At 43.8% G+C, this 26,879-nt stretch overlaps 2 protein-coding genes across 3 annotated transcripts in view; one reads left to right on the top strand and one right to left on the bottom strand.

Moving 5' to 3' along the window:
• PREP (prolyl endopeptidase) overlaps nucleotides 1-26,879 on the bottom strand; it is a 117,302-nt gene that overhangs the window by 16,465 nt on the left and 73,958 nt on the right. For both annotated transcript variants that reach the window (XM_074368572.1, XM_074368571.1), the window contains exon 11: nucleotides 1,236-1,372. In XM_074368572.1, coding sequence (XP_074224673.1) covers nucleotides 1,236-1,372 — 137 coding nt within the window. The remainder of the gene's footprint in view (nucleotides 1-1,235; nucleotides 1,373-26,879) is intronic.
• Nucleotides 1,371-10,421, top strand: LOC141573251 (uncharacterized). Its single transcript, XM_045524623.2, has 3 exons — nucleotides 1,371-3,354; nucleotides 5,770-5,901; nucleotides 7,684-10,421. Exons 1-3 carry the CDS (start codon nucleotides 3,197-3,199, stop codon nucleotides 8,069-8,071), a joined length of 678 nt encoding a protein of 225 aa, XP_045380579.1. The 5' UTR covers nucleotides 1,371-3,196; the 3' UTR covers nucleotides 8,072-10,421.

Raw genomic sequence — 26,879 nt, 5'->3', positions numbered from 1 at the left:
CAGGGCGTTTTCTAGAAATAAACAGAGAAAACTACAGCACAGAGCTTCTTTGGAAGGTTTGCATTTTGTTTTCCTCCTCTTTCCACTCTGACCCTAACAATTATTTTTCTGTCTGCTGTTAGCTAAAATTAATTTTGCTTTGAGAACTATTTCTGAAAATTTGATTATCATTCTTCCTTTTAGTAGCTGGGGAAACTGCAGGCTTCTGCAGCCTGAGGCTCTAGATGGTCTTAGTGCTAATTTCCTGAATATTGAGGAGGAAAAGGAAAGAGAGCAGCTGATCAGACCAGACACCCGTGTGGTCCCCTCTCAACATTTTTCATGCACCTCTGATGGTCTCTACAGAAACTACCAGTTTCCCTTCAACTTACTCATGATGCTGCTGCACAAATCTTCTGGAAATACTGTTCTATATGATCATTTTATACCCTCATCAACTCTTCACTAACAAAAGGATAAAACCAAACTCTGCCCAGATGTTCAAAGCAGTTCACAGCTTGGCAACAACCCACTTGATAGGGGGACCATGTTTCATACTTCATTACATCTGAGATAGTTCAGATGAAGCAGTTTCCTACCAGCCTTAGGCTGGGCACTTGCTATCAGCAGAGCACTCTTATTAAAAAGTGCTCAATATTTGAAAATTATTAAAAATTTGTGCAAAGCAAATGTCATTTTACACCATGAATAAGGTATTAAAAGCAACTGTAAATGTGAAAATATTGGTTTTTCTCCCTGAACATAAGTTATTGGGAGATAATCACAAAAAGTTTAAAACAGTTGAAGTAATAGAGTATACAAAAAATATATTTAGTATGAATACTACTAGAGTCTACTTTAAGACTATTCTGTTGAAAAACAGAATCACTGGCTGAAAAGTCATTTCCCTGAGGGCAGGGGCGTGGTAGCGAATGCCAACACTGAGGTGGGAGCTTCCCTTCTTCAAGGCCTCACTTGATACTAACCTTCTGTAGCCGGGCAGCTAGCTTCAGCCTCAAACAACCTACTCCACTGAAGACACAAGGTTAACGAGATTTAACTTGTAACGATCCTGAAATTCCTGGCCCCAAATGCAGGTAGTTGACACATAATCCTGCCTCTCTTTGAAAACAAGAAGCCTGAAATATACACTGAAATGTATTAGAAAAGCATGACCCCGCAGACCATTCTCTGGTTTCTCCCAGCTGTCTGGAGAAGATCAGAGACGCACTGAAGTCCCGAGGTGCCGTGCTCACCTGTAGTTGGGGGTGATGGATATGTTGAAGCCGCCGTAGCCGTATAAGAAAGCAGGGTGAGAGCCATCCAATTTTATGCCCTTTTTATGCACGATAAACATTGGAATCTTTGTACCATCCTTGCTGGGGTAGAAAATCTAGAACAAAAGAAAGCAGAAGAGTTAGATTTAGCATTCCTCAGCAAACATTTCCATGCTTTTGTTAGGTAGTTTAGATAGAAATGAGCACTGGGAGCAGGAGAGGAAGGGGAAAGGAACCATCCAGAATACAAGGGACCTGAGCTGTCAATCAATCACGAAACCAGGATCTAAAAACAGGAAAAATGAGGGAACGGCGCCATTTTTCTCTCTTGGATTAGCCTGCTCCCAGTTCTCAGGAGTGGACTATCTTTCACTATTTTTTTTTACTTCACTAATAAAAAAATCTTGCTTATATCATGCTTTTTGTCTATTCAAAAATTCTTTTTTTTTCAGGTGACTAAGAACCGAGGTAATTCTTATTTCCCTTTTTTCCAGTAACATTAATTTTGGTGCCATGACTCAGATGGTGTGCTTAAACCTAATCTTTCCTCCTTCATTTCCCTCTCCCTCCCCGAGGCCAGCTCCTGGGGCCGGTTGTGGCAACTGGACTGAGAATACAAGGCGTGGTAGGGTGACCAGCCACTCCAATCAGACGACGGAGATACCCAAGGACATGGTAAGACTGTGGCCGTTTCCCCCTTTCTGGAGTGGAGGCTGAGACGTCAGTTCCCATCCCCGAATCAGGACCCTAGGACGCTAGGCACTGCTGATTCATGGCTACCCTCTAGGATGCATCTGGTTATGGACAGAGGCTGAAACATCAGACCAGTTAGTCCATGGGCTTCTCACCTTAGGACGCTAAGCTCTGAAAATCCCCCTGTATCCTACCCTTGTTTTTCAGATGGGAAACCAAGAGTCTATCCCTGCTGGGACTCCTTTGGGCTGCGTATTGGCCAACTGGGACCATTTTAACCTACAAACCCTCAAAAGAAAGACACTTATATTCCTTTGTAATATTGCCTGGCCACAACATCGACTTCCCTGCAAGGAAGAAGCATGGCCTATAAACAGGGGCATAAACTCAATCGTCTTGTTCCAGCTTGACTCTTCTGTAAGAGACAAGGCAAATGGTCTGAAACACCATATGTTCATATTTTTTACTTACTGAGGGACAACAATGATCTCCTACTCAGGTAACGGTTACATCTAATAACCTACTGTCCCCGCCACCCCCTAGAGAGGGGGACTCTCCTAAACCTCCCGCTCTGCTCTCCACACCACAGCCTTCAGCTCCTCCATTACCTTTGATAGCTAAGACCTGGCCCCTGGTAGAAACAGGTGGAGAATTTGGTCCTCAATTCATACATAAGCCCTTCTCTCTGGTAGAACTGAGACAAATCAAGACTGATCTGGGAAGCTATTCAGATAACCCAGATAAATACACAGAGGCATTTCAACACCTCACTCTGGCACATATCTCACCCAGAAAGGTGTTAATATTATCCTTGGCCAAACCTTATCTCACATAGAAAAGGAACGTGTTCTCAGAGAAGCCAGAAAATATGCAGACAGTCCACATCTGTCTAATAAGTACCCCACAGGGGAAACAGCTGTTCCCCCAGTGGACCCTGGAAGGAACTATAATGACCTTAACCAAACGTGGGAAAGAGACCATTTTTTAATCTGTGTTAAGGCAGGACTCCAGGCAGCCGGACAGAAAGTTATCAGTTATTCTAAGGTGTTAGCTGTTAGGAGCCCAGAGAAAACCCCACTGCTTTTTTAGAGCAGTTCCCGGAGGCACTTACTAAGTACACCAACTTAGACGTCAGCTCATATGAGGGACAAATAATCTTAAAGGATAAATTTCTCACTCAGTCTGCCTCTGATATTAGACAAAAACTCCAAAAGGTGGTCCAGGAACCTGGAGTCACTCTTGATGAAATGCTGACCATCGCTGCTACAGTTTTTATCATCAAGATCAGGTGCAAGAGGCCAAGGCTCAGGGAAGGAAAGGAGGAAGGAGGCCAGGCCTGCGCAGATGACTGCAGCCCTTCAAGGGCAGCCACTGTCCATACGTACTCGGCCCCCAATAGCCCGAGGTAAGTCCAACAGTAAGTGCAACATGTGCTCAGTGCAACGTGGTCACTGAGCCAAAGAATGTCCCTACAGGGACAAACCTCCAAGATCTGCCTGCTTTCAGTGTAGCCAACAGGGTCATTGGGTGGCCTTCTGTCCTTCGAGCCAAATGGCCCATGGGGGAGAACTGGCCTACAACTTGCAAATGGTTGTCCGGGACTAAAAAGCCCCCTTCAGTCAGCCCAAGTGCAACAGATCCTCATCACTGGGCTGGAGCCGCAGGTACAAACGGATGTGGCAGGTAGGACAGCAACTTTTCTTTTGGATACTGGGGCCACCTATTCTTTCCTAACTTCCTTCTCCGGACCCTTCTCTAGACTCTGTACCGTCATGGGAGTCACAGGTAAACCGACCTTAAGGTTCTTTACTCAACCCCTTTGTTGTTTATGGGACAATCGCTCATTCGCACTTTCTTTCTTATGCATGCCAGAGTGTCCTAGCCCCCTTTTAGGCTGAGATCTTCTTTACAAGTTGGGAACCCGAATTATCCTGGGAGAAAATCCCCAAACTTCCACCTCTTTACAACTCTTACTTCTCTCTGGGGAAGGAGAAAGATCTCTGGACCCAGAGGCCTGGGAGAATAAAATTAATCCCGCTGTCTGGGATCAAGGCATCCCAGGGCGAGCAAAGACGGCTGTTCCCATTGTCATCTCCCTCAGAGATCCTACCTGGTTCCCTAAACAAAAACAATATCCTTTAAAACCTGAGGCAAGGAAGGGCCTTCAGCCAATAATTTCTAAGTTCTTACAGTGTTGTCTCCTAATTCCTGTTAACTCCCCGTGCAATACACCTATCCTTCAGGTCATTAAAAAAGATGGGACCTATAGACTGGTCCAGGATTTACGAATCATAAATGAGGCAGCAGTACCTCTTCACCCAGTGGTTCAAACCCCTGTGTGTTACTGGGGAACATACCTCCAGGAGCGCAGTGGTACACGACCTCAGACCTAAAGATGCTTTCTTCTGTATACCTCTTAGTCCCCAGTCCCAATATTTATTTGCCTTTCAGTGGGACTCACCCAGTGGGTATCAATGCCAGCTAACCTGGACAGCACGACCACAGGGGTTTAGAGACAGTCCTCTTCTCTTTGGGCAAGCTTTGGCCCAAGATTTACAGGACTTACAGCGAAAAAGGAACTATTCTCCAATATGCAGATGACCTACTTATCTGCCCCCTTACTCGAGAACAGGCCATCCAGCATGCAGTCCAGTTTCCAGCTTCAAGGCCAAAATGGTCAAACAAGAGGTAACTTATCTAAGAGTTGTTCTGACTTCTGGAACCCGTAATCTTTCCCCTGAATGAATTCGGGGAATCTTACAACTCCCTAATCCCACTACCCAAAAACAGCTCAGGGCATTTCTTGGACTAACAGATTACTGTAGGCTTTGGATCCCTGACTATGGGTCTAGAGCCCAACCTCTATACCACAGTTTAAAGGGTAAGGGTGACTCAGTACCTCTCCAGTGGGGTCCTTCCCAACAGGAAGCAATGGAAGAAAGAAAAAAATCTCCCAGTAAGATCCCTGGCCTTGGAGCTTCCAGATCCCACAAGGCCCTTCCAGTTATATGTTCATGAGAGAGAAGAAATAGCCTTGGGGGTCCTACCCCATAGCCCAGGGGATACCTCTGCAAGCAGCTAGATCCCACTGCTCGAGGCTGGCCTTCCTGCCTCAGAGTGTTGGGGGCCCCTATACAAGCATATGCTAACCACCAAGTTTCTGATCTTTTAAAAGGCAAGGGACATTTCTGACTCTCAGATGCTGGGCTTTTTAAATATCAGGCATTACTGGAAAACCCAGATGTCACTGTCTCCGTTTGTGGGACATGCAATCCTGCTGCACTATTACCATCACCATCACCAGACTTGTCTCTTCCCTTTCACCTATGTCATGAGACCCTATCCATTCCTCTAGAAGCTAGAACAGATCTCACCAACCAACCCCTGGAAAACCCTGATGGGATCTGGTTCACCGATGGGAGCCACATATTCTTGTGACCCTCTTAGCGATCTGTGACTGCTTTTCAAGCAACACTCCAGTGAGACTGTTCCATCGCCCTAGGGGCCTATGGATTTCTGTTAGATAAACCTCTTTCTTAAATGACTACTGGCTCTAATCCTTGCTTTTTTAGGCCCCCAACAAACTGTTTTAATACTACTGAAAAATGTCTCTGACATTAGGGTCCCTCTTTTTACTGCTCCTTTAGTTCACTGGACTAACACTCCAACATCTGCCTTCTAAAACCTGAACCAACAGAAAGCACAGAAATCAATTTTACAATTTTTCCATTTAAGAAGGCATGATTCTTGTTTGCTCCCTTCATCCCTTGGCTAGGATTAGATCTTTTTAATCTTATAAAATGTGTTTCTTCTTGTCTAGAGTCAAACTTCAAACGGCTATAATCAACCAATCAGCCAAGTCAGCTTACTTATACAAGCCCCTCGATGGACACCGACCCTTCGCTCACCACCTGCCCAGTGTCAGCCAGCTAGCCTGGGACCCCAATGAGCAGTAAGTAGCTAGAGTGGTCGTCGCCCTCTATGTCCCAAAGATTTGGGGTCCTATGACTAGAAGGGAGAATGTTAGGTAGTTTAGATAGAAATGAGCACTGGGCAGGGGGAGAGGGAGGGGAAAGGAACAATCCAGAACACAAGGAACCTGAGCTGTCAATCAATCATGAAACCAGGATCTAAAAACAGAAAAAACAAGGCAGTGGCGCCCTTTCTCCTCTCCTGGACGGCCCGCTCCCAGTTCTGGGGAGTGGACTGTCTTTCACTATTTTTTTTACTTCACGAGTAAGAAGCTTGCTTATATCACGCTTTTTGTCTCTCGTCAAAAATTCTTTTCTTTTCCCATTTAAAAGTGTTAACGGGAAAAGTACAGATAGTAAATTCTCTCTTCAAGATGTGGAGCAGCACAGTGAGAGTCCAGCACCACTGAGGTGCTTCACCGTCTCCTAGCCCTTTTCGGTTTTCACGAGGTAGTGCAAACAGGCAGCCCTGAATTTGAATTCTTATCCCGTAACTATCAAGCTAGGTGACTCTGGGCAAGGTGTCCTCACTCGGCCTCAGTTCTTCATCCCTAAAATGTGACCATCACGCCCTCCTTGCTTAGGGTCTTCACGAGGCCCATGGAAGAGAACAGGCATTCAGTTCCCTGCCCCTGAGTGGCCCTCCCAGCCCTGGAAAGTCAGATTTGGCTTGTTTGCCAAACAATTCAATCCAGGAAGACTTCTTTTCTAGGAAAGAAATTTCATACTGAATTTCCCCTCTAAATGTTAAGACACTCAACCCTTCTTCATTTTCCTATGTTCAACTATTAAATAAACATTAACAACAACAAAACACGTAACAGCGTAGAGAGTAGGTGAGGAAAAACATAGAAATCCTATTGTTCCTGATTAAATAAAGACATTTTCTCTAGCATTGATAATTAAGACTCATCAAACCTTCCGGAATCTGGGCAACTTCAGTCCACATTTCTACACATTACTTTTTAGCTAAATGGAATAAGAGAGAAAGGATTAGAAAGAGAACATGAAATGCTATTCAAATGATAAGCCACAGAATAAACACTAAGTCACCAAAGACTGATAATAGCTTCTTCCAGACAGAAAATCTGTAAACGGCTTTCTCTCTGGGCAAACGTGGTGTCTTTATCTCCAATGACACGTGGAAGGTGCCCTAGCTCAGTGCACGTGCTGCCCTTACACATCACAGTCTAGGATGGAAGTCTTTACACTTGGTGTGACTTGGAGCCACATTCTATCCAAAGCTTTTTAAGGTGGCAGTTGTAGAAAGTCGCCACAAAGTCCTTGAAAATAAACAGGGTGCGGGCAGAGGAGAGGGCGGAGGCGGTGTGGATGTGGAGAAGGGCACCACAGGACCACAGTTAATGCCTGCAAGTCTGGTCGTTTTTTGAAACCTGCCAAGAAATAGTATAAAAAGCATTTGCTTCTAACGTTGGAGAGAAATAATGAGAGGGATGTAAATTTGACAGTTTGGGAATCAGAGAGAATATACTGTGGAGTTCCAAATTATCCAAGGGGACAGTTTTACTTGAAGTTATTTAGTGCCAGGTAGCAGGTGGTACAGGTGACTGGCTGGGGCTAATGAGCTGACACACAGGGTCTTCCCTCAGACTTGGGAAGAATCTGCAGCACTCTAGCCACAGAGGCGGTAGCATCAAAGAGCGGGGAAGCAAACCGTCCTGAATCATCCGTTTGAAAACTTTCCACTTACCCTCAAATCCTGGCCCGGCTCACCCCTCTGTCCCTGCTCTTCATCCCATCAGCCAGACCCGCGCACCTCTGTCCTCACTAAGCCGACGCTTAGACCCCCCCTGTTCGCAAAGTGCTCCATCCTGTTGCTTCCTGACAACGTGGCTTCCTCCTGTGGCCCTGCTTTTCCTGCTACCACCTGCAGGATTGCCAGTGCCTGCAAGTCAGCCTGCAACTCTCCCACCTGGCTCTGCGACAAAGGCATCCTCGGGGAATACAATCAAAAGCACGTGGGCCCCTTTATGCCTGCAGTTGGAAAAATATACCCAAGCTTTCGGCTGGTGTGGTTTGGTTGTTAAAATAACAACATTTGAACGCTATCCAAAAAGGAAAGTCACTGTGAGGATGATTACAATAAAATCAGCTTCGAGAAAACTCCGTAAAAGGGTATTTCAGACTTGAGACAGACATACACAATTTATATACATGTATATATATATGTATACAGATTTTATCAAATCTCTATGTATACACACACAAAGCAGTATTTTATGCCATTTCCATTTATGGAACGGCAGCTGATAATAAACCTTAACCTGAGTCTCTGGATAACTATGGAAGAACCCATGTGGACAAACGGACCCGAAAACAGCCCAGCCAGTTTCCAGCATGCTCTTTCCACTCCTTTGACTTCACTGAAACAGATTTCTTCTTGAAGCCACTTCTCTCAAAACTTTTCTTTAAGAGGCTCTATGGGTATTTTCTTTCTAGATTTGCTCAGTAAGGAGGAGAAACTAGCAAATTCCTCATTTCCATTTGCTTCCCAAACCTGGCCAAACCTAAAAGCTCCACTTCAGAATCTCCACTAGTGGTTCTTGAGCCTTAGTGGCGGGGCCAAGCAACTGTGATAAACATGTTTAAAACAGGTTTCTAGGCTTTGTTCCCAGAAATTTTGACCCCACAGGTCTCGGGTGGACGCCCAAACCTGCAGATTGAGCATATCTAGCTCTTCTGCTGCACATGGATCTGGGCTCAAAAAACTAGTCACATCATTTGCTTTTATCATTCCCTCAGCCTCATCAATTACATCCACTAAAACCAGGTATTTCCCCACAGTCTTTGACAATTCAATATGGGGCCCTGCACTTCTCTTTACCCAGTTCTCCTACGATTTTCTTCAGTGACTTTAACAATGAAATTGATGATGTGTCCACCACCTTGGCTTTACAGATGCTTAAATGCCTCACCTGTTGGCTTCCACCCCAGCCTGTCCACTTGTTCATTCAAATACTTGCTGCCTGTCCACTATGTGCCAGACCCTGAACTTATTAGCACTGGAGACATAAAGATGAATAAGACCCAGATAATTCCTTCCCTTGTGGGACTTAAGTCTAGAGTCAAACCAACAGGCACTACAAACACCCATCGCCTTGGCTATACCTTGGCCCTAAGAACCTGAAACTCCTCTGCAAGGAACACACATTTCCCCTGTGACTCCGACTTACTCTTTTCACCTCCTTCCCTGTCTTACTCCTGAGATATACTGGCCTTTTTTCTTTAAAAACAAACAACCCCTCCCCCCCAAAAAAACCCCAAACTTTTACTACATCATCCAGTCCCTGATGTTTCCCTGGCTCTGGCAGCCTCCCTTGGGCTTTCGTGCCCAGCTTCTGACCCTCAGCCAGCTCTTTAAGTGCCACTAATGCCTGAAGTCCTCTAATTGTAACAAAACCCACCAGATTCCTTCTCCTTGGGCTGCTGGGTACTCAGGAAATGCCAACTCACTTCATTACAAATTAATATTGAATTCCTGGGCTCTGAACTTATTATGCCTTATGCCTTTCCCCCCCTTTCCTCAAATGAATTCCTTATGTTTTTTTCTTTCTTGACTTTTCCTTCCTAGACTTTTCCTTCCTATGTCTTTCCCAAATGACTGTCTTGTACCTTTTTTGTTCCTAAATCCACTCCAGAGTAGCTGTTTCCAGTGTTCTCCAATTTCTTCCACTCCCGACAAGCCCCATTTATATCCCCTACTCTTTGTATCTGGCCTCGCCTATCTTCATGGGGACCGTCTGCTTGGAGTTCTTGAAAAACCTTCCGCCAACTTCACTCACCCTCTACAACCCAGAGGAAGAAGGATCACTCATTTCTTACCATGCCCACCACTAACTGCACTCTTCTGACTTTTCACAACTTTTTCTTTTTGTATTGTCTCCCTTTCCTTGGCATTCAAACAGACTCAAATTTCTCCTACCGTACATAACAAAAGAAAACAACAAAAAGCCACCCAAATCTTTTTTGTACCACACTGTCCCTCAAGTTAAATTTCCATCCCCTGCTTCCCTCCTGATCAAACGTATCTAGAGTAACCTACACCCACAGTGCACACGTGCCTACTTCGTTCAGTCCTGTCCCCACCACCTTTCTTTCAAAGGGCATCAATGACCATTTCTGTCCCCCCCCCAACCTCTACCCCAGAGATGTACACCCTTCCCAACTTTTTCATATGCTTACAGACACATCTATTTACACATATGCACGTACACAGGTTATTATTAAATGGCGATACGCAGAATCAGGCCAATTTTGGCCTACAACTTGCTCTTCCTCTCCTCACTTAGCAAGATGTTACGAAATTCTTTCCAGGTTAAGACATTCAGGTTTCCCTCACTAAAAAAATGGCTGCCTAGTACTTAATTCTAGGAAAGCGTGCAAATGTATTTAACCATTTACTCACCAATAGCTATTCAGACTATTCTCCGTTTTTCTGTTATCAACAATGACGTAATAAATCCCTTTTACATAAATCTTATACACTCATGCTATGATTTGTATAGGATAATTCTTAGATATGAGATTGCTAGAACAAAGTGTATGTGCATTTAAAAATTCAATAGATTCTGACAAATGATGCTCAAAAAATGATGTCTCAACTTAAGCTCCTAATGACAATGATTACTTAGGTGTCAGCTTCTCATCATCAGTGGATGTTAAGACGGATTTTAATTTTTGCTAGTCTAACAGACAAACATTATGATCTCATTATTAAGATTCAGTTTTTAAATTAGCAAAGATGTCCATCCATTTATTAGTCATGTTTTATCTCTTCCTTAGAAAACAAAGTATGTCTACTGTTTTAGTGTTACTTTCTGATTCGTTTATAGAACTCTTCTTACATTAAGGATACTAACCTTTTTCTGTCGTACATTTTGTTTGTATTTCCTGCCAGTCTATGGCCTATTTTTTAACTTTCTTTGTGGTATCTTAAATACAGCTATCACAAACACAAATAGGGCTCCCTCTATCCCAAGTTATAAAAATATTTGTCTATGTTTTCATTTTGAATTTTTACATTTACAGTTTTAATCCAAATGAAGTTTATTTTTACATGTGGTCTGGTATCTAACTACTTTTCCCCAAATGGCCAACTATTACACACCATTTACTGAAGAATTATTCTATCCCCCAGCAATGCCACTTGGAACTGGTTTCTTCCCAGGCTCCATCCGTTTTGATCCCTAACTGGCAGCCACTTCTTTAGCTTCTTGGGTGAAGTATTTCTCCAATTCTTTTTCAACCTTCCTAATTGATCCATTACTAGCTTAGCTCTTCTTCCTGCTGCTAAACGCTACTATTTTGCAATTTTCTATACTCAGTTTCCTCTTTTCTCTGTGTAAATTCCGCATCTGCCATCTAGAGCGCTCTATAACCTGCTCGGTGCTTAGGGCCTTCACGTCCCCATCGGCGGGTCCCTGTGAGGGGCCGGTGAGAATGCCCTCAGGCTGCCTGCTCTGAGGGCTGTGACCTCACTCGGAGGGCGGCCCATCTGTATCTCTCAGCCAACGTGCTCTAGATGGATGTACATTCTGTGGGCGCCTCTTCAGGCCTCTCTCAGTTTGGCGAGCAACACCCGTCTCTTACACTTCACTCTCTCCTCAGCCCCCCGACTGCCAGCTCTCGGAATCACATCTTGTTCCAAGGACCCCCAGAGCCAGGCCTCACGCGGTCCCTTCCGTTCTCACACCCAGGCCTCCCCTCTCCCACGTGCACCGCAGACCCTGCTCAGAACTCTGCTGCGCCGGCCTCAGACCCACCCGGTCTCCCTGCTCCTCTCATTTGCTAAAGTGAAGTTGTGGCAGGAGCAATAGAACCTTGAACTGCTGTTACTAACATACAGCCGCTATAACGTACTCTGTATTTCTTCAAAACAGAAGCCACTCATGCTGGATGAGGAGACAACTGCCAAAGCTTAAACCCACGTGCCATTTCTCCGTTACATGACAGTTCACTACTGTCGTGTAATGACAGGGTCAAGCTAAAAAGCAGAAAGACGTACTGTTTTCCCCTACTTGTAACCAAATGAGAGCGAGCTGACAATACACAACTGTTCTTTTTAGTGTCCACGGTGGGCACAGCCCTTTAATGGGATGCCAAAGCCTGGGATCCTTAATGGACAGGAAAACAAAGTGCTCACATGGGATCCAGCAGGTGCCCACATGAGTAACAGAAAAAGTCTGTCCGTCATCCAGGGCCAGTGACTCATCACATGAAGCTGACGGGCCCTGTCCTCCCTTCTCCTGTCAACAGCAGAGCAAATGGTCCATGCGACGGGTCCAGTTCAAACAGGAGCCTATGACACCAATGTTAGCAACAGGGTCTCTCCCTGGCACACCCGTTCACCCTCAGATACAAGCACCGCCCAAGAATCTAAGACAGATTGTCTTTGGAAGCATCCCGGGGACCTCATGAAAGGGGGTGTTTAAGCATGTTGTAATATGAAACCTTCATTGGGGACACCACAAACGAAAACTAAACATCATGACAGCGATTCAAAGCCACAGTTAGTGCTAAACATTAGTGAGCTGGCCAAAGACTGATCCAACACTGAATTAAGAAAGCTTCCTCCCTTAATTTCATGTTCCTCCCCTTTCGAACTTAAATGCTTCATTTTGGAGACCCTCTCAGCAGCATAACAATGTAGTTCCACGTCAGAAACCCAAAGCATTCAGCACAGCAAGGCCACCAGGAGCCACACCCTTTGTGAAGCCCTTGCTGTTTCCCCACAGAGGACAGAGATGGGTATTTCCACGCAGTCGCAAGACTGTTTTACCTAGAAAGGAAAGCTGGTGTCAGTTCTTTTTCAGCCCTCGGGGACTAAAATAATCACCCCAAATTCTGGGGATTTAAAATAGTTCAGATACAAGGAGAGACCGTTGCTCTGGGACCTCATCCAGCTGGTCACCCTCTCTTACTTTACAAATGACACACCAAGAGCCACAAAGCTAAGACACCTGCAGAGGTGACACTGCCAGCTTATATGAAATTACCATCAAATCCAGAGTTTTTTTCCCGATTCTATCACAAAATAATGCAAGCTTTCACTTCCTTGTAAGTATCTTTGTTGGCTGTAATTGTGCAACATTTTGCAAATGTTAGAACCTTCCGCACAGATTTATTATTGTTTTTTTTTCACCCTTAAGACAATGATCACTGATCTCTAAGGAATCCAGGGGACAGATATCCTGCCAGAGATATTGTGCTTTATTTGCTTTTCTGTTTTGGTTACCCTCTTGAAAAGGAGACTCACTCAAACACATCAAAAGCCATATTCTAGATACAGGGGTTATTATTTATTATTCTTTTTTTAAGCAGAATGAGTTGGCTTGAAAAGATGCTCCTTCTCTAAACAGTCGTCAGTGTTACTATCTTGAAGACAGATTATTAAAACAATAATAAAAATCCCACCATATCCTGCCATGCCATTTTAGTAAAAAAAATTCAGTTTCAGTAGTATTTTTAAAAGGCACAATTCACTTCAGAAATGAAGCAAAAAAGTCTTGAGAGAATAAGAAAACTAACCCCAACTTACTAAGTCATCAAATTTAAAGCAGCTTCTAACTTTGCATATTTAAAACCATATCCTAAGGAATGATTGTTTAACAGAGAAGAGTTCATGCATCCTTGAACTGAATCCTTTATATTAATAAGCTCTTAATATAAAGGAAAAGAGAGGAAAGGTTTACATTTATATAAACTACATAGTCATGAACCACCCATCCCTACTGCCAAGTGTGGCTCTGCAGGGGTTGTTTTCCCCTGGAAGCGTGTCCCAGCCCAAGATGACAGTCACTGAATGTGCGTCCGGCTGTCTTTAACATGTGCATCTGGTTTCATAAAGATGAAAGAAAAACATCTTCCTTTAAAGGAAAAAGAGGAGCAAGGAAACATAACAAATCAAGGGTACATTACTGTTCTTTAAGAGAGTGACATTGGTTATGAAGAGATCAGCCCTCTCTCTACTGAAATGATACCTCTCCTTGAGGTGAATACATTTAGTAATAAAATGTTGAACACGTGCAACCATTTAAGCTCCCCCAAACAATCATCCCCACTCCCACAGCGAATCCAGGTCAGATTTGGTGCTATCTGAGGCAAACATCAGGACTCTCGACCAGCCATGGGCCATGCTCATCTGCAGAAGATGAAGGAAAACTGGAAAGGGCGAGCCCCTCACAGAGAAGCATGTCTGCTGATAGCAACTCCCACCTAATTTTAGAGCCTGACAGGTTGGAAGGAGAATGCTCATAAAAAGGCGCTGAGCTCCGCTTTTCATCAGACTTGACAGAGGCCACTTGTGTGGCCTGTGCTAAGTGTGGCAAATGACAAGGAGCAGAGCTGCTCAGAAATTTCACGCTCCAGGCAAACAGGGAACAAGACATTCCATCACGCAAAGAGCCCGCATCCTCCGTACCCCTTTATCTTGTTTTACAAGGATACGAAGAACCTCAAGGCGGCACTGCACATTCCTGTGCTGTGCTTAGGTTAAAAATACTAGCCCGGCATTTGAAGGTTGTGATCCTGTCTCTTCCCGACACGTCACTTTGGAGGAGTGGGGAGGAGTTTCAGAGCCACCTTTGGGCAGAAAACATAAAGGGAAATGTCTATTCCAGATTGTCTTAGTTTGCTTGCCAAAGGATGACTGGGCATTTCTGTAACACTGGAGATTTTACAGAACTCCTGTGGGGCACCTCTGTGACAGCAAAGCCGGTCTATTTAATCATCTGTTTTAATTTTCCTGAGTACCAACAATGTGCTAAGTGCTACACTCATAGTCTCTGTGGAAATGCACCGGCTCTCAGAGGCTCGGCCGTCTGTTCTTTGGAATGATAAACCCATTCCCAGTCTCAAACTGTGGAGCAAGAAGTCAAAGAGAAAGTGGAAGGTTCTGAACACAAGGGAAGAAAGACAGTGGTATAGACACAAGTGGAACATGGTACTTTGATGGGTTTTTAGACTTTACAGGTATTCAGGTATTTTAAGGTAGAAAGATATTTGGGGCGATGATGAATAAATACGACTTGACTGCAAAACATGAAAGCTGTCTTCAGTTCCACTGCTGACCTTTCTGTGGTCAAGGCAGACATAATCAGACATTCTCATAAAAGTGAAGGACCTACTTCACGCACAGGTTCAGAGAAAGCAGCTTCTGTTTTTGTAAAAGGCACTGTTCTCAAGGGTGCTCTCCCCGAACACATACGCTGCCCCACAATCAGGCTCACTACATACAATGCGGAATGCGTGTGTGCTTGTTTTGTTTTCCATAAAAATACCAAAGGGTGATGAGCTCTGCCCTGTGTGAATTCAATAAACATTTGCTGAATGAATAACTGAGTTAGAACTGCATATTAAACACTCTCTTTCTGACCCCACAAAGACCTATACACCAGCTCACCTCAGTTCCTGAGGCTCAGAGTCATCTTGGATACCTCTCATATATCATCTATTTATCACCATCTATCCACAAGGTGGCCTGTCTCCACAAAGGACTCTTGCTTCCAATCTATGGACACTTGTTACCAGATTTATCTCCCTGAGATTAAAAAAATCTTCCTTTTAATCTAGGTCACTCCCCTATTGAAAACATGCAACGCCTCCTCATTTTCTACAAAATGAAGTCCAAATCTGAGACCAGCAATTGAAACTATCCACTCTCTGCCTTTGTGAATCCCTTCCAACTGTCCTCTCCACTGAAATTGCCATTTCACAGCTCCAGACCCCTGCTCCCAATGTCACATGCCTTTATAGACTAAAGTATGACTGGGGAAAAAAAAATCACTTGCTCTTAGGGATTCACTTATTTGGCCCCCAACCATTCCTACCCAAGGCAGGCAACCCCAAAGCTACATCTCAATTCAACCTTTGTTTGGATGGTTCTAGTAACGAGAAAGAAACTGACAAGAGTCAAATGGCAGGTCATTTCATTTTGAAGCATCTCTAATTGTTAGAAAGTTCTTCCTTATCTGAAAACGTCAAAATAACTGAAAACACAGGGAACAAAAATTAGCCAAGGCTCTGGAGACAGAACCTAGTGATAGTAAATTCCTACGTAAGCTAACCATCAGCTCCAGTTTCCACACATTTAAAAATAGATATGAAAATGCCTGCCAGTTAGTTTCTATATTTTTTACAACAGAGCTTTCCTCAGTCCTTACTTTGGTCAAAATATATGTTATTTATTTTACTTGATTTGTTTAAAACACTTACATAGTTTTTCCCACACACCAAGCACTACTCTGTAAGGGCTTTCTAAATATATGCTTATTTTATTCCACACATGGGCCTATACCATGAATATCACCATTTTTTTAGTGTGTGTAGGGGGTCCACTTTGGCACAGAGAAGTAACCAGTCCAAGTCACACATCTAGTAAGTGATGGAATCAGGGTCTGAACCTGGGCTGTCTGACTCCAGACTCCATCCTCTTAGCCACTGTAAACAAGGAACCAGCAAATCCCCAGCCCCTCCACCAGGGGCCCCTCTTGAACCTTCAGTGGTACAGCTATTGCGCCCTCATGCATCTCCCTTCTAGGGCTGTGCATCAATTTACATCTGTACCCAGCACAGTGCCTGGAGGGTAGTAGGCACTTAGAATACAAATGCTTGGTAAGTGCATAAATGCATGCTTAAATTGGACCCTCTGCTTCAATCAAACATAAGAAAAAGTATTTTAAGTGGCAGTTCATTAAAAAAAATCCCCAACAAAATACTGGCAAACCGAATTCAACAATACATTGAAATGCTCATACACCACAATCCAATGGAATTTATTCTAGGGAAGCAAGGATGGTACAAAATCTACAAACCAGTCAGTGTGATACACGACATTAACAAAATGAAGGAAAAAAAGTTCTTATGCAGAAAAAGCATCTGATAAAACTCAACATCTATTTATTGAAAAACTCTCAACAAAGCAGGTATAGAGGCCACATATGACAAGCCCACAGCTAACATCATACTCAATGGTGACGGCTGAAAACTTTTCTCAAATGGTCAGGAAGAAGACAAAGATGTCCGCTCTCGGCACTATTATTAACCATCGTACTGGAAGTCCTAGCTGGAGCAATTAGGCAAGAAAAAGATACAGAAAGCATCTATATTAGAAAGGAAGAAGGAAAACCGTCACTATTTGCAGATGATGTAATATTATATATAAAAACACTAAAGACTTCATCAGAACAGTTAGAACTAATCCACAGTTCAGTAAAGTGGCAGGATACAAAATCAGTACACAAAAGTCTGTTCCATTTCTTTACACTAATAATGAACTACGAGAAAGAGAAAATAAGAAAACAATCCTGGGGGTAGGGGTGGGATAAATTAGGAGTCTGAGATTTACAGATGCTAACTACTACATATAAAATAGATAAACAACAAGGTCCTACTGTATAGCACAAGGAACTATATTCAATAGCTTGTAATAACCTATTATAAAAAGATTTATAAATATTTGCATGACTGAATCACTATGCTGTACAGCAGAAACAAACACAACATTGTAAATCAACTATACTTCAATTAAAAAAAAGGAAAACAATCCTATTTACAATTGCATCAAAAAGAATAAAAGACCTAGGAATGCATTTAATCAAGGAGATGAACGATCTATATATTGAAAACTACAAGACACTAATGAAAGAAACTAAAGAAGATGGAAGGACATTCCATGCTCATGAATTAGAAGAATTAATACTGTTAAAATGTTCATTTTACCCGAAGCAATATACAGATTCAATTAAAATCCTCACCAAAATTCCAATATTTTTCACAGAAATAGAAAAAACAATCCTGAAATTTGTATGAATCCACAAAAGACCCTGATGAGCTAAGGCAATCTTGAGAAAGAACAAAGCTGCAGGTAATCATGCTCCCTGATTTCAAACTCTATTACAAAGCTATGGTAATCAATATGGTACGGTACTGGCATAAAAACAGACACATAGATCAACAGAACAGAACAGAGAACCCATGCTTGTATGGTCAACTAATTTACAATATAGGAGCCAAGAATATACCATAAGAAAAGGACAGTCTCTTCAATAAATGATGTTGGGAAAACTGGGCAGCCATATGTAGGAGAATAAAAAAGGATCACTATCTTATACCATATGCAAAAATTAACTCTAAACAGGTTAAAGACTTGATCATAATACCTGAAGCCATAAAATTCCTAGAAGAAAATACGGTAAGTTCCTTGACATGGATCCTGGTGATGATTTCTGAATCTGACATCAAGAGCAAAAGCAACCAAAGTGAAAATCAGTAAGTGGAACTACATCAAACTCAAAAGCTTCTGCACAGCAAAGGGAACCATCAATAAAATAAAAGGCAACCTACTAACGGGGGGAAATAACTGCAAACCATGTATCTGATAAGGGGCTACTCTCCAAAACATATAAAGAACTCACACAACTCAACAGCAAAAAACCAAACAAATCCAATTAAAAAATGGACAGAAGATCTGAAGGCATTTTTCCACAGAAGACATACAGATGACCAACAGGCACATGAAAAGATGCTCAACATCACTAATCTTCAAGGAAATGCAAGTCAAAACAATGGGATATCACTTAACCTGTTAAAATGGCTATGTAAACTGCTGTAACCACTATGGAAAAAAGAATGGAGGTTCCTCAAAAAATTAAAAATAGAACTACTATATGATCCAGCAATTCCACTTCAGGGTATTTATCTGAGGAAAGTGAAAACACTAATACAAAAAGATATATGCACCCCTATGTTCACTGCAGCATTAGCTACAGTAGCCAAGATATGAAAACAACCTAAGTGTCTGTCAGTGGACAAATGGATAAAGAAATTGTGAAGTGTTCACACACACATACACACATGCGAATATTACTCAGACATTAAAAAAAAAAGGGGGGGAAATTCTGCCATATGAGGCAACATGGATGGACCTTGAGGGCATTATGTTAAGTGAAGTCAGAGAAAAACAAATACTGTAAGATCTAATTTATATGCGGATTCTAAGAAAACAAAACAAAATCAAAAACCAAGCTCACAGATTCAGAATGCTAATAGACTGGTGGTTGCCAGAGGTAGGGGTGGGAGAAATGGGAGGACTGTTTTGTTTTTAAATAAATTATAAAAAAGTTTTTTTAAAAAGAGAAAAAAATCCATACAAACACAGCAGCTGAGAGTCTGGCATCAAATTCTTGTAAGCTGAAGAGTAATAAGGTACAAATTAACCTGGTTGAGGTACTTAAGAGACTATATATATAAGCATGTATCAGGTCCCAAATTTCCAACTTACTACTAATGAAAAATACTTCCCATCTGACACTTTCCTATGTGCAGCTGTTAATCTATTAATTTAGCAGTGCATGGCGGATGAGCTTTACAGTTCCTAAACTGCTTAGTTATGGTCATTTCCTCATGAGATCGCACCTGCACCATAAAAATCCAACAGGAACACTTTGAAATCTATTTCAAGTCCTCATTAACTCAAACCCACAGCAGACCACTTATTTATTTCATTGCACTAGAGAAATAAAATTAATAACCAAAATGTTGAAAAGACAAACTCCAGCCAGAATGTTCAGTAACAGAACAGAACTGCACAGCTTAAAAATTTGTGGCTGGCAGTTATGCATCCTTAACAGCATGAACTATTAAAGAGAGACAGATGTTAGTGAGGAGAAAAGGGAGCGGTTTTCTGCAGTCAAGCAGTTCACGGCCATGGGGTTAGGTGTGGGGGAATGAAACAACCTGCACAAAGCTGAGTGGCCCTGATTTGAGGTCAGACTTGGCAAAAGCCCCAGAACCAGGAACCTGGCAAAACCATTCAATGACTATTTTCCCTTTGTCCATCCCAGTGGAAACTGAGAAACAGCAAAAACACTGTGATGAGCAAATGCACACAAGATAATTTTGCTGCAGAGAAATGAATGACTGGAACACTGAAAAGGTGAACCTGGAAGAAAAATTCACGGGCACAAAGGCATTTATGTGAGTATCTGTTGGGCACATTCAACGCTGCTATTACCTCTGATCCATCTCTACCTAGAGTCTCAGACAATACAAATGCAAACCAGCAAAACAGACCCCTCTAGTAAGAGGCAAAAAATCAAAAAACAAAACACAAAACAAAAAACCAAACCCATCATAGATGATTTCAAGGCTTAAAAAAACAATCATTAGGAAGGTCATGAGCACACAGTGCTGTTTCACTCCCCGTACTGGGACACGTGGGGCCAGAAGTGGACTCGTGCTGGCGAGAACAGGCTGCAGAGAGATGGTCAGTTAGAAGGGACAGAACAGAGGCTTAGAGAAGCACAGTAACCGGCTACTGGGAGGCATCTCAGCAGGGGGCGGAAAAGAGGAAGGGGAAAAAATGAAGGCAAATCACAAAGTTCAGAAATCCTGCTGTGAAGGGACAGGTACCACTTCTTCTCTGACTTTTAGTCTAAACTTGGCTGTGTACATGCTCTGTATTTGTGCGGCAGAGTAACACTGATGATCTTATCAGTGAAACCATCTTTTTTGATGGTGATGAAATGGCTCCCACCACCTTGTTCATTACCCCAGTACTATCACAGAAGATGATCTTGTCTATTCATTTAAAAATGTTTTAAATGTGGAAATAATATACTTTCGATTACGCACACACATCCATTTTTATTATCACCTGTAATCAAGGCAACATTAAGGCAGTGAAAAAGCGAAGTCTAAGCTTAAGATGAATAATTGAATCATGTCCATGGACGATGTAGAAAAGAACACTGTGCCGCACTGGTGATGGATGGCACTCAGGATGGTGGATGGGGAACATGTGACAGTTATGAAGCATCAGGAGTGTGTGCAGAAAAGCTGGTTACAAAGCCAGCACACTGAGTACAAAAACCTTTATTTAGTGAATTCTGTGTAATATCTCTACTACCTAGTAATTAACACACAAAGCCAGGGCCGTAAGGAGACCCCTCACCCTGTTAGAATTGGGCGGCTGGGCTCACTGGCTCCACTCAGGCTTCTTCAGTCCATTGCTGCTCGACTTTTGCTAGCTACTCTTCCCACCAAATGCTCATGGCCCATCCCAACACCGCCCAACCCATCTCCTCCGTGACTTCCGGGCCATACTGTGCCGTCCTCCTTGAAACTTCTCCCTGTGATGCAGGCTTTCCTGGCTCCTTTTCCCCACCTCCCTCACCTCCTGTCTTCTAAAGTTTAAAGCTCCCCAGAGACTCTCGTCCTCTTCCTCTTCTATACACACTATTGAGGGGGCTCAAGCTGTGCGCAGGGATTCATCCACTTCGTGACTCCCCCGACTCCTGCCCCTAACTATGAGCACCTGGCAGATGGCCCACGTGCAATTGGCATAGCCCCTTTCAAGGGCTCCCCACTGCATATGGGATAAAAATCTCACCCCATTTGGGTGCATACCAGACCATTAGGGTTTGGACCTGTCTCCCTTCCAGGCTCATCTCTTGCCACTGGGCTCCAGCCGTGGTCCTGAGCATAGCCCTTCTGTGTATGAACTCTCCTCCCTCCCAAGCCCTTCCCTTGTCGGCCCAAAGCTCCTTTCCAGGAAGCCTTCTTCCCAGGAATAGTCTTTGATGTTCCTAACTCTTCTGAGCTCCCGTAGGACCTGTGATCAACTTAAATCAAGCTGCTAAAAATCTTTGATTACACCTCCATTTCTTAGGTAGACTCTATCTTTCCTTATATTCCCAGCCCTGCCAGAATCAAGATAGCTGCTTATGAAATTATTTTTTCAATGGCTGAGAAATTACTTTTATTTACTTAAGCAACCTTTTCACCTAGTCATTCCTTGATACTTACTGTAATTCCTCACTTGGAAATTCCTTCTTATTCAAACTAGTATTAGTAAAACTAACACTATCTTAAGTGTCCTTTGGCTTCTCTCTGCGGCACAGAGCCTTCCGGGACCTCACTTACATTCACAGTGCGGAAAAGACCTTACAAGAATCGTAAATACAAATCAATAAAAATGCTGACAAGTGAAGAAGGAAAGGGAAATTGAATGCGTGAAATAAGAGGCTGCTTTAGAAAACAAGTTAGAAAAGCCAAAAGCCACTTAAAAGAAACAAGCTTTACAAAGTCTGGAAAAAGTAATAAAAAAAATCCAAAGTAACGACTGTAAACTCTCATAAAACATAATGAGGAATGGTCAACTGAATTAACATGTCAGTAGAATTCCTTTTTTAAAAAATTACTCAACTTGTCTGAAAGGTTTCCAAACATTAGCATGCAGGCAACAACACAATAAATGTATGCTAGGGAAATACAAAGAAAAATTTACTTTGATGCTCTAAAAGGGAGGGGCAGTGCTATTTCCTGCTTTTGTCAAGGACTCTGACTCAAAATACTCTTAAAGATTAGATCATGCAAAAAATTTCACAGAAGTACAAATGGCTGTAAACATTCATTTTCTGACATTGTTTGTTGGTTTTGAATGGACAGAAGCAATTATCAAAGGAGAGGAGAGGGAAGTGGTCCAACAGAAATTTCACAGGAAGGAAGTGTTCCACTGGTAGAGGCTTCTGGCAATGATAGCTAGATGATTTCAGAGTGCTTCAACTATCACAGCCTTGCTCACTCATTTGTCAAGTGTTTATATATGTATCTACTCTGGGCTCTGGGGACACTGCAGTGGGCAACACCACTTTCTAAAGGGAAGAGAGAGGAACACATTAACAGAGGAAAAGATAATGTCAGCTGGGGAGAAGTGTGATTGGGAAGCAATAAAGGTGATGTGGGACCGGGACGGGGAGGACCCCTGTCTCACACAGGGTGGGGGGGACGGCATCTCTCATCAGGGCAGTGAGAGTGAGTGAAGGCGTGGGGGTGCGGGGGAAAGTGAACATTCCAGGCAGGTTTAAAATGGAGGGGGTATGTTGGGAGTGGGGAGTGTGTGCAAGCAAAGCAAGGTGGCCAGTCTGACTGCAGCTGACGGCAGCTGAGTGGACGAAGGGGAGAGGGCAGGGGCCACACTGCAGGGGGTCTGTGGGTATTCCTCAAGGCTGGTCAAACACAATCCAAAGGTTATCAAGAAGCCACATTAATTTCTGAGACAATAGCAGTCGCTTTCTTTTGACCACAGATCTCAGAACTGGCTGCCCTGCCCTGCCTGCTAACACAGACCCCAGGGAGGAAGTCTGCCTGTCATTCTATCAAGAACAACATCAATGCTTCACCCAAACCGACACCACTGCAAACCCTCAATCCCGGGGTGGAGGGGTGGTGGTAATACGTTTACAGGGGACTGGAACTCACCAACGTCACCTCAAGGGGAGGGCCTGGCTAGATTCTAGATTACACTTGCATTTTCCCACTGAGAGTTATTAGGGGCCATCATCTCTCCTACCACCAACCCTGCTGTTGGCAGCCCTGTGGCTGTGCAGGAGCGAGCAGCTGTGGAGGGGGTCCAGCTCCTGCAGGGAGGGAGGGCGAGAGGGAGGAGGCCTGCAGGGGAAGGAGCCTGCGGCACGTGGAAGGAAAAAGGTGACTATCTGCTAGGTTTTTTCTAGGGCTGCTTATATTTCTGAAGAAAATACTTGGAAAAATGAAGGCTTAAAAATAACAGAATGGATTTCTATTGACAGAATTTTGGGTCAGAGGATGAGGCCAGGTGCAGAGGCAACCCCCAACCCCACTGAGACCTACTCTGCCCTCTCTGGGGAGGGGTGCGTGGTGTCCACAGGGTGAGTTCCTGCTGCTGTTCTTGCTCCTTCCAGCATGTGGAGGGTGGCCGTCACCATCTGCCCACTCTGAGGCTGGTTTGTCCTCAGGACATAGTGTTGGCCAATGATGTGTGGCCAAGGTGGGAGGTGACACTTCTAGCCAAAAGGACTTGTGGGTAACACGCTTTCCCTCTGCGCCACAGGGACAGACCTGTGGGGTGGGGAGGCTCCTTGGGCAGGGCCTGGAGGGAGTGCAGGCTGATGGCTGACAGACAGCACCAGGAAACCAGATGTAAGCTCTTCCGAGGTTAAGCCCGAGATTCTGGAGGTGCCTGTTACCTGCAACGGCCGAGCCTCTCCTACTGACAGAGAAGAGGGCGGCCAGGAAGAACCCGTTCCTCATGAGTAGAAAATTCTAACACTTGATATCTGAGAGTCTCCCCACTCCTGAACTGAGTAGGTAACACAACACGTACATATTTCAAAATTCCAAAACAATTTTTTAACTTTTTTTTGATTTTGGAAGTTGAAACTCAAAAGTTGGGGAAAAACAAGGTAAGACAGAGAATTCAGAATCCAGGAGGTCTCACGGAAGGAAAGTGGGGAACTGGTACTTGGAGCTGTCTCTCTGAGGCGCCCGGGCATCTCGCACACCCTCCCTCCCTCCCTTTCTTCCGGGCTGAACGGAGAGAATGTCCCTCCTTCTGTGAGGGCCAGTCCTTCCACGGGGGCTTGGGGTCCCCTCACCTTCTCAGGAACTGGGCCCCTAGGGTGCTTCTCTCCCTCCTGGAACCAACCCACTGACACACCAAAATAATCTGGTTTCTCCCACCTTAACAGGACATGCCACTGACTTCATACACCCCACACCACTGAACTTCTCAAAAGCCTGTCCACTTCCTCTCCCCTCAAACCTCCTCCCTGATCCTGAACTTACTGCCACGAAAGCTATCGAAGGCCCAGTTTATAAATGTCTTACAAAATTACGATTTGATTTTTTTGATTGATTTGCTTTCTTAGCACAGCTATACAAGTTATTCCACAGGAAGAAAATGACAAACTTGGAAAGCAGTCTGGAGAAGGAGGAAGAGAGTGGGAAGATATAACCCACAGTTGTTAAAAGTCAGAGACGTTCCGTTCATCTATCAGGGATTATTTCTTCTAAATTTTTTAAAAAACATTTAAAATGTAAGCCTTTCAGATTACAGCATTAATAGAAAATTGCTGCAACTAGGAAAATAATACAATACCAAATAATGCACGAGAACAAAGCGAATCCCTCAATCCCTCAGTAACACCCACCCACGAGAAACCAATACTCAAGTCTTCTTCAGCTTACGATGGGGCTGCATCCCGATACACCCATCGTAAGTTAAAAAACATCAGAAGTTTAAATGCACTGAATACATCTAACCTATGGAACATCATAGCTTAAAAGTGCTCAGAACACTTACATTAGCCTACAGTTAGGAAAATAGTCTAACACAAAGCCTATTTTATAATAAAGTGTTGAGTAACTCATATAATTTATTAACACTGTGCTGAAGGTGGAAAACAGGATGGCTGTCTGGGTGCGGAATGGCTGTAAGTGTACCAGCTGTTCGCCTTGTGATCGCATGGCTGCTGCGGAGCTCCGTTTGCCACTGCCCAGCGTCACGAGAGAGTATGTTACTGCATCTCTCTTGCCCAGGAAAAGGTCAACATGCAAAATTCGAAGTACAGTTTGTACCAAATGTGACTGCGTTCACACCATCATACAGTCAATCCCTTGCAAGTCTAACGACTCGCTGTAAGTCAGGGATCACCTATATGTGAACACCATGCACAGACGTCCTCGCCTCTTTCTCTATGTACTCTCTCCAGCCGCCAGTCTGCCCCTACTGTGCACTGCTAGTGCTGTTGTCAAGACCGTCAGTGAATCCGCCTCATCAAATCCAAGAACTCTCCTTCCTTATTTGACCAACCAAACACATTGAGTGTCACCTGCTACTCCCTCCTTTTCACACCCTCCCCTTGGCTTCCTGGTCTACCTGGTCTGCACTCTGCTGGTTTTCCTTGCACCTCTGTGGTTGCTTCTTAGGCTCTTTGCTGGCTCTTCCTTCTCCAACCAACCCCTAGATGTGGGGCTCCTGAGGGCTCAGTCCTGAGCCTTCTCCACTCTTTACATGTTCCTCCATGTGATTCTGTCCCTGCCCCTGGATTTAAATAACACACTTACGCTGAAGAAGCCCACATTTATAACTCCAACCCAGATCTCTCTTTGGACCATAAGACCCAAATATCTAAGCCCATCCTTGACATCATCACTTCGATAAAAATTTAACAGGCACCACAAACTTGACAGGTCCAAAACATTTCTCCTCCCCAACCACTGCCAACAACTTGACACCAGCTGCTCAGATTTAAAACCTCAGAGTCATCCTTGATGTGTCCCTTTCCCTCCCCTCCACATGCAATCCCTCACTCCGTCCTGTTGGATCTACCTTCCTGGTGTATTCCAAATTCACTTTTCCCCACATTCAACGTCTACGTTTTAGTCCAGGCCACCTTATCTCTTACCTGGTCTACTGTTACGGATGACTACTGGCTCTCTCTACATCCACACCTATCCTTTACATCTATTACCCACAAAACCCAAGATGGTTTTCTTACATCAAACATGTCACCTTCCAGCAAAAACCCCAAAGGGAATCCCACCACACTTGGGATTCCAAACGAACTCCTAACATGGCCACAAAACCCTGCCTTTCCACACACCCATTTCCTCTTTACTTACCACACCCCAGTCTTCTCTCAGGTCTTCTCTAAAGCCAAGTGATTTGTACTCAGGGCCTTTGCTCTAACATGCTGGGCTCCTCTTCCCTCATTTTCATACAGTTTGCTCCCTCTCAGCTTTTAAGTTGCCACTTAAATGAAAACTCAAGGGAACTTCTGTTGCTGACTGAATTCACACCAGGCCCCTCTGTCACTCTGAGGAACAGTCCCTGTTTATTTCATTCACAGCCCTTGTTCCAACTTGCAACGTTCATGTTTTCGGTTCGCTTGCTTTTGCCTATATTTCCCATAAGAGCAAAGACCACATCTCTCCGGGTCACTGCTACATTCCCAGGGTTTAACCCAATGCTTGGCATAGTGTAAATTCTTAACAAATATAGAGACTGCATAAATGAACGTGGTTTTTCCCCATCCCACCTCCACCAATCAATGCTGACCAAGAATTTCTGATGCAAGGTGAGGAGGAGGAGGAGAGCTGCTGGCAGCCATATGTGGAC

Source organism: Camelus bactrianus, chromosome 8 (assembly GCF_048773025.1).
Source record: "Camelus bactrianus isolate YW-2024 breed Bactrian camel chromosome 8, ASM4877302v1, whole genome shotgun sequence".
NCBI classification, from domain to species: Eukaryota; Metazoa; Chordata; class Mammalia; order Artiodactyla; family Camelidae; genus Camelus; species Camelus bactrianus.
The sequence above is the reverse complement of the archived record's forward strand: the minus strand, read 5'-3'. Positions and strand labels throughout refer to the sequence as shown.

Excerpts from the sequence above, each read along its gene's own strand:
- LOC141573251 (XM_045524623.2), top strand. The coding sequence starts at position 3,197 with ATGCTGACCATCGCTGCTACAGTTTTTATCATCAAGATCAGGTGCAAG. Across the intron at positions 3,355-5,769 it reads TCGGCCCCCAATAGCCCGAG|AGTCAAACTTCAAACGGCTA; the intron begins GTAAGTCCAACA and ends CTTCTTGTCTAG. Across the intron at positions 5,902-7,683 it reads GCCTGGGACCCCAATGAGCA|CCAGACCCGCGCACCTCTGT; the intron begins GTAAGTAGCTAG and ends TCATCCCATCAG.